The sequence below is a fragment of the Arachis stenosperma genome, chromosome 3 (genome assembly GCF_014773155.1).
Source record: "Arachis stenosperma cultivar V10309 chromosome 3, arast.V10309.gnm1.PFL2, whole genome shotgun sequence".
NCBI classification, from domain to species: domain Eukaryota; kingdom Viridiplantae; phylum Streptophyta; class Magnoliopsida; order Fabales; family Fabaceae; genus Arachis; species Arachis stenosperma.
In genome coordinates, this window is record NC_080379.1 from 170,474,297 (window position 1) to 170,482,816 (window position 8,520).

Here is an 8,520-nt window from a genome sequence, read left to right on the forward strand (position 1 = left end):
TGCTATTTTTATTCGTTTCTGGTTGTTCTTGCCAAATCTTCTCGCGATTATTCTCCAGTAGTGATTTTCGCAGAGAACGTGACTGAAGTTTGAGTGATTTTGAGAGAGATTCGAAAAGAATGAGCGATTTCATGTTGAGGAAGAAGTAATGTTTTTTCACAATGAGTGCGAAGTAACGAAGAGTTTTTAAGCACGTGTTTTCACTCATCATTAATGCGTGTAACTCTATTTAGACTTGTGCCAACTTGATTACATGGTTATATGGATGTGTAGCGCACTCGTTAAAAATATTAGTTAAAAATATAGTATTGGACTCCTAGACTAAAAGTATTCGATTACTGGCTAATATAAATTAAAATTGCTAATTCTTAAATTTTTTCATTTTAAATATCTAAATTGATAAAATAATATCTCTTTTTGAAATAGCTCTCTTTCTTTTTAACTGCTACATAAAAAATAGTTTATTCCAAATGAATGAAATATTGAAAAATTGTCTATACGTAAAATAATAATTATTAATACAGATTTTTTTCAAAAAAAAATTATTTTGTTATAATTAAAAAGAGAGTATTATATATTCATGAACTCTCAAAATAACATATTTATAATAAGAATTATAAAAGTACTTCAAAAAATTCTTAAAATGACATATGAAAATGTTAAACTTTCATCATTATAGAATATTACAAGTGGATGTTTATTTTAAAAGAAAACTTTATTCTCCTCTGGTGAAAGATACTAAAATGATATTCTCTATCTTTTTATTTATAAAATGTATATTTCTTCCCTTATAACTTTTAAAAAATCTCCTCTCTACAAATAGAGGAGGTTTTTTAAATGATTAAAGAAGAAATTTTTTAAAAGTTATAAGAAAAAGAAATATACATTTTATAAATAAAATGGAGGAGAGTGTCATTTTAACATTTCTCGAGAGAAGGGAGTGAAATTTTCTCTTATTTTAAAGTTAAAAATATATTCCAACGAGTTATATTCCAAGAATATTATATTTAGATATTATGAAAAATTTATTTGTTTAGTATTATTATAATTTTTTAAAATTAATTTTGATATTTCTAAGAAAAAAAATTATGAATGTATTTATTTTATTACATATTCTCATATTCTTAGTTTCTAAAATACCTCAAATACCAATCAAAGGAAAAACTCTTTATAAAAAATGTAATAATTATAAATATAATAGACTTAATAGTTATTACATATGTTATTCTTATTTCCATAAGATAATCGCATTTTTCAACACAAATAAAAATTTTCAATTTTCACAATAAATATTTAAAATTTCAAACAAATATGAAAACATCATAGACAATTCTAAGAAATAAGTCAAAATTCTTTTACCATTTGACCTTCTTATAAGATTCATGGCAGCCATAGGCTTAGTAGCAACACAGAAAATATCAGGTGAACACTATTACACATCCCAGAAATAAAAACAAAAGAAGAATATGACAATTTTCTTATTAGAAAAGAGAAACAAATCTGATATCATATTTCAGCACTAAAATCTTCGATTTTAGGTTACCTTGCTATTAAGACGCGTCACTTAATTAAAACCAGTCGCTCAAAGAATCAGAATAATAATATGCAAACGAAGTAGAGAGCACCACATAATTTGAGATTCCAAATGACGTGTAAGATTTCGATTGAAGGCACAAGCACTCATAGCTACATCATTATATTTGTTATACAAAGTGTGGTTCAACTTCGAAGATAGTTATAACTTATAAATATGCCATCATAAATAATAATGTTGTGTATGGTTAACGATGGTTCCTACTTTATGGGACGTTGAACACTCTTACTCAATTAACATCAACTTCTATTTCTATTTATCAAGCATTTTCCAGGCGCCATTATTGGTGTGGAATGTTGGAAGTTACTGCTGTCTCATTCTCTCTAGTTCTTGGTCCATGTTTTTCACTTAAAATTAGTAATTGATGATATACAGAATTGTTTTGATCATTTTTTTTCTTTTTCTGGAAAAATCATGTTTAAAAGGAAAATCTTGTAATTGAGATTTCTGATCAACGAAATTTTCAAGTGTTTTTAGATACGAATTTGAAATGATAAAAAAGATGTCATTTGACCTTCGAAGTTAAGTTTGTTTTAGCTATAAATCCTTAGACCTAAAATAATAAAAGTACAATTGGCAAAATGAAATGGAATTTTACTATAAAAAATAAAAGGTGATATTGGGTCTTTCCTTTTATTTCTTTTCAGGTGCAAAATTAAACTCGTATTTTTTCATATAAATATAGAAATCAAGGCTTTCCTTTTAACGAAAAACTAAAATCAGAATATAGAATAGACAAATGAATGACTTGTTTGAGTGAATTTTTACAAAAAAGATTTTTTTAAAAAAAATAAAATAATTTTATGTTTAGATATTTTTTAAAAAATATATTTTTATTTAATAATTATGTTAAAAATATTTTTTTAAATAAAAAATATCTTTTAAAAAAGGATATAAATTGTAGTTTATAAAAAAAGATATTTTTCTAGTACTTTTACTTTTATTATTAAAATTTTGTCAAACACATAAAAAAAATATTTTTTATTAAATTTTTTTTAACAACTTAATGATACCTAAACAAGTTTGAAAGCTATTAAGCTCATGGTAATTCCCATTAGGGCATGCTATTATTCGGTTGGAAATCAAGAATTTCAAACTCTTTAAATGATCATATATTATAGGTATTCAATATTCATTATAGTTTTATTTCCTTAGACAGGAGCCATACTGTGGAACTTTTGAAACAAATTTCGCTCCCTTCAGTATTTGTCAATGATCATACTACACATGGTGTAGAAGATATAGACACATTATGGAGTATGGACACAGCGATGGGCGGCAGCACTTCAACATTCATAATGCTCCTAATCCGATAATGACCATTTAGCTCCCCAAAGTTGGATTGGCCAATATGTGGTCCCTCCAAAATTTCAAGATAACATTTGTGGCATCGCAAAGAACAAGAGAAAATGACAACATTTGAGCCCTATGGTTGTGGATGAGGCTTAGCAGAAATTTAAAAAAAAAAAAAGTTTATTGAGTTAAAAAGAAGAAATTTTATATTAGAAATGATAAATCTTTAATATATTGAGCATTTTTAGATGCTCATTATACTCTAGTGGGGTCCGGATGCAGCCCTGTTCAGCCTCCTACCACCCCTTTGGTTGAGTCCAAAGGGGAACGCGTTTGGTAATTGGTATCATTCCTACCGGTTGTGGTAGGCAGCGAGTAGGTTGTTTTGTTTTGCTTTTTTTTTTTTTTGGTGTGGCATTGAGGCAGCTAGTAGTTATTGATAACAGACACAGAAGATGAAGGGTATGTAGGCAAGCTAGCTGATAACTGATGAGGCAGGACTTAGGGGCGTCTGATGAGTTATGACCGTAGTAACTTTGCTTCTTGCACCTTAGTGTGAATTGGGCTTTGGTGTGGGTACTAAAAAAGAAAAAGGAAAATTCAAAGGTAAATCGGCTTATAATCAAAAGGCTTTAGCAGCTGATTGGGATTGGTTAAATAAGCAGCTTATTCGTTCCCTTAAGCAAATATTGAGTGTGAAAAACCAAAATAAATTAGTGTTTACCTCAATGTTACACATTATTTACAACAAACTCAAACGTAGAAATGATCACAGGGAATTGAAGGAGCATTATTAGTTTTAAATTCGTCTTTAGAAATATATGTATCAACTTGAATATGTATCAATTCGGTGTAAATGGTAAGTGAATACAAATAGCATATCTCTTTCTGAGAAGGGGCCGGGTTCCATGAAAGTAAAAAGAATGTGGTTTGGTCATTTTAATAATAAGAGCAGTTCGAAGCAATGAGTAAATCCTTATTTTAATTCCTGAAATTTATACTACTTACTCATTTTGATCTTTGAAATTCAAAATTTCTCATGGTAGTTTCACATATTCAGGTCCGAGCATCAATTTAGTCCCTCGACCATTTCCGACGATGAGTTAGCAAAAAGAATGCTGAGGTGGCAAAATCTTGCCACACTCGACGCTCAACGATTAGGGGACATGCCAACATTTGATTTTAGACCCCATTTGGTCCCTGGAACCCTAACTTCTTCTTCCTCCTACTCTGTGCCGTCCTTCTCCCCTCGCTTCCCTTTTTCTACTTTCTTGTCTCCCACCCAACCCATTCCCTTCTCTTTGACTTCCTCTTTGCCTTTGCCTTCTCCGCCGTACTCGTTCCCCTTTTTTGACATAATCTCTCCTTTCCACCATTGGTCCCTACTGCTCTGTGCCGTCCTTCTCCTCTCGCTTCCCCTTTTCTACTTCCTTGTCTCCCACCTGACCCATTCCTTTCTCCCTGATTTTCTCTTCGCCTCCGCCTTCGCCTTCTTCGTCGTGCTCCTTCCCCTTTTCTGACACAATTTCTCCTTTCCACCCTTGGTCCATCAAAATGGTTGAAATATTGATGTTTGAAATTATAAGTGGAGGTTGAAAAGAGACAAAAAAGGAAAACAAGGAAGAAGAGGACAAACAAACAATAGTGGCAGTGGTGGCGGATGTTGAGATTTTGGCAGTGGTTAGGGGTGGTAACGGGGCGGGTAGGGACGGATTTTTGCTCTACCCGATCCCGCCCCGCCGTACACCAACTCGCATAGAACCCACCCCGCTTCTACCCGCAGGTAGTAAAACGCTGAACTCTAACCCGTCCCTGCGGGTACCCGCCCCGCCCCTATCCGCCCCTATAATTATTAAAATCCAATAAATAAAATTAAATTTCAAAATTTATATAACCATCATCACATACATAACATAAATTAAAGTAAAAATTTTAATATGATACAATATTATTAATCATTTACTAATTATTTTACATATATTATACATATTATATATTAAAATAATATATATTATATATATAGCGGGACGGGTAGGGGCAGGTATTACCTAAACCCGACCCCACCCCGCCCCTCCCAAAAACCCGCCCCGCTAAAAACCCGCCCCGAACGGGTAGGGACGGGGTGGGTACCCGCGGATTCGGGTGGTATTGCCATCCTAACAGTGGTGGGGTGTCATAGAGAGGGAGGGAGGAGAGAAGGTAAAGCAAAGCAATTCAGCATAATAAACCACGTGGTTGATTTTTCCCCTTCTTTCATTTCAAATTTTTCCCTTCAGGTTTTCAACATAAACTCACATGTGCTTGATTTGAGTTGGAAGAAGTAGTAGTAGTAGTAATTAGGGTTCTAAGGACCAAACGGGGTCCAAAATTAAATATTGTCATATCACCTAATTGTTGGAAAGACCAGCATGGCAAGATTTTGCCACCTCAGCGCTGTTTGCCGACTCATCATCAGAAATGGTCGAGGGACCAAATTAGTGCCCGGACCTAAATCTGGAGGACCACTATGGGAAATTTTAAATTTTAAGGACTATAATGAGTAATCGCATAAATCTTAAGGATTTACTCTCGAAGCAACGCATTAGTTCATGACCTTTGACAAGAGATTATATTGTAGCATACAAAATCATTTGGCTTTCATGCCACGATAACGATTAAAATTGTACGCTAAGTTACTATCACCGCCGAGATGACATGTGTTACTTTCTAACCCCGTTATACTATCAATATCTAAAAGAGATTAAACTTAAAAACAGGTAAAGATGTAACCAAGGCAAGCAAATATATTGTTGTAGTCTATGCAAAAGCATACTGGAAAATCTACTGATAGGGAAAGGGAGGGGTAGAAAATAGGATGCAAATTACTGTCAAAAGTATAAACAAATTAAACTTTAAAATCATGTATTTCTAGTACCACAATAAGTGATATTTTCTTATTATTCCAAGTCTTACTTCTTAACAGGTTTCTTCTTCGAAGTTGAGTTTGCCGACGGCTGTGGCTTCGGATGCTTTTCTACCTCGCTCGAGTCCAACCACTTGAGAGGATGGCGATTGTAGAAGGGCCAATTAGGGACGGTCACCAATGTAGTGAGAATCACACCACCAAAATATGTGAGGATCATCAATTGGAAAGAAGCCGTAAAGTATCCAGTTGTGAATGCAACCACAGCAAAGGCAAGCAGCAATATCTGCATCAGCTGCTCTGCTAGCTTTTGTCCTTGCCAATCCATCTAATGAAAGCCAAGAAAAGTTAAACAAAAACACTAAATCGCACTCTGAATCCAAAAGATTAAAAGCTATCACACCAGAAAGGATCAAGATCCTCTAAAGTGAAGAAGTTGATAAAGTAGTAAAGTGAAGAAGTTGATAAAGTAGGACACACATTTTATATAAGTTACAAAATCAATGGTAATTAACTCATCACTTTATCACTTTACCAACTTCCTCAGTTCAGATAATCTAAATTCCACCAGAAAACATTACATTTGTAAGAAACAACAAAAACTTTCAAAGTCTTTTAAAGAATTATTTATTTTTTCTCAATTTCTTGTGTCCTTACAGATAAATATTGCATCTAATTACAGGCCAACAGCCAAGTCCAACCTATCATGAAAAAGAGAACTGTATCCAAATTTGCATCAGGTTTATGAGTGAAACTAGGAAAAAGAACAAACTCCTGAATTTTTCACCAGGAAACTCTTCCTAGAAGTCGCAAACCGCGATAAAGGCGCTCAAATTTCATCAATCACAATCATGGAAAGGAACACAATGTGTGTGACATGGTGCAGCGATGTAACAAATTATAACTATTACACAAATGCTAGATGGCATGCAATGATGCAAAATAAATTATCATAACAGATTTCACACAAAAAAACTTGGACAAGATCTTTGTTTTGTGGGTGTAGCTGCAAACCCTTGCTCAGTGCAATATTAGGTACAAATCGAAAATGTCGATCTATATAATCTAATTAAATTTGAGAAAAGCTCTGCTCAGATTCAAGAGAATTATTCTCCGGATTCAGAAAATATCATCTAATCTAAAATGAAATAATAATCGACAATTGCTGCGCCCTATTGTTTTCCCCCAAACAAGAAAATAACCTACAAATTAACCTAGCATCAAATTCAACAAAGAATCGTTACAAGTTCAGATCAGTTAAACAGAACAAAGACAATTGCTCTAAGAATCTGGTTGCTCAGCAACGCGAAACGAAATAAAACCCCATAAAGAGTGAACGGTTAAAAAAAATAAAGAAAAAGGGAAAGAGTGATTACCGTTGTGTAAGAGAAAAGAGGAGGTGGCGACTGGTGAGCGAAGGCGGTGAGCACACAGAATCCAACTGAACGCAGTGCTCGGCGCACTCTGCCTAGTTAATGAGAAAAAACGTCAACTCTTCTCACGTCTTCTCCTTCAATTTTCCGTTTTCCCTCTTTTAATAATAAACTCCGTTTTTAGGTGAAAATGAAAAAATTATGTCTTTTTATTGTTATTTTAGATCATTACTTTATTACTTAAACGGCCATTTGGTTATATCCGATTTTTTTTATATGATAATATGTAATTAGATGTAAATTTTAAAATATTTTTCATATTTTTATGAATTTAATTTTGTGTATTTAAATATTATATTATTAAAAATAATTATTATTTTATTAATGACGTAAAAAATTATTTAAAAAATAGATATAATTATATTGTATAATTATATAAAATATTTTACATTATTAATATATCAAAATTAAACTTTACTTATATTGTATTAATTTTTTTTATTTTTTCAAACTTTTTAAAGCCTTAAGTAAAAACATTATATCCGTTTTTTATACTTATATTTTTAAAGGCGTATGTATTTGGAATATAATTAAAATTTTATTTATCAATTTTGTATAAAAAAGTTTAATTGATGCGTTAACAGAAATTCATACGGCTCTAAAATAATAAATTAAAAAAATATAAAGAATCAAATGTGTAATTAGTCAAGTATTAAATAACTCAATTAATTATATTTATTAATAATTAAAAACTGATTAATTAAATCTAATTAAAAATTATAAAAATATTTTTTTTCTCTTTTATATTAACCTGCACACTCCAATAATAATACACAGATTCTCTCCCTTATCGGCGTCCCTACCTCCAATGAACTCCAAAATGGAGAGCGCTTCAAGGTAACAATCAGGGACGGACATAAGGGGGGCGAGTGGCGGCCTCGGCCCCCCCAACTTTTTTTAAGAGTAATAAGTTATTATGTATAATTTAATTTTTTTTTTAAAATATTTAGTATTTAGTCTAGTATAAATAAAAATTCAGTCTAATTTAAATATTAATAATTTTTAATATCTAAAAAGTAAGTAACAATATTAAAGAAATCTGAAAAAGATATTATTACTAATATTTTTTAATTAAATAAAAAATTTCAAATATCATAAAGTGAATTCTTTTTCTTCTTATAGCCGTCTTTTTTTATTCATTTGCTATTAATTCTCTCTGTTTCAATTGCTACAATTAAGAGATCTTTTTCAACTATGAATATTGTGAAAAATAACTTAGAAACAAAATAAAAGATGAATTTCTTGATAATTTTCTTTTAATTATATTGAAAAGAAAATTACTGAAAAATTTTACACAA

The 8,520-nt window shown here is 31.5% G+C and overlaps 1 protein-coding gene across 1 annotated transcript; it reads right to left on the reverse strand.

The window, feature by feature from the left end:
* Positions 1–5,652: 5,652 nt before the first annotated feature.
* Positions 5,653–7,335, reverse strand: LOC130967947 (signal peptidase complex subunit 1). The gene is made up of 2 exons (XM_057893007.1): positions 7,166–7,335; positions 5,653–6,117 (listed from the first exon to the last, which is right to left on the reverse strand). The coding sequence occupies exon 2, from the start codon at positions 6,115–6,117 to the stop codon at positions 5,836–5,838; it is 282 nt and encodes a 93-aa protein (XP_057748990.1). The 5' UTR covers positions 7,166–7,335; the 3' UTR covers positions 5,653–5,835.
* Positions 7,336–8,520: the final 1,185 nt, after the last annotated feature.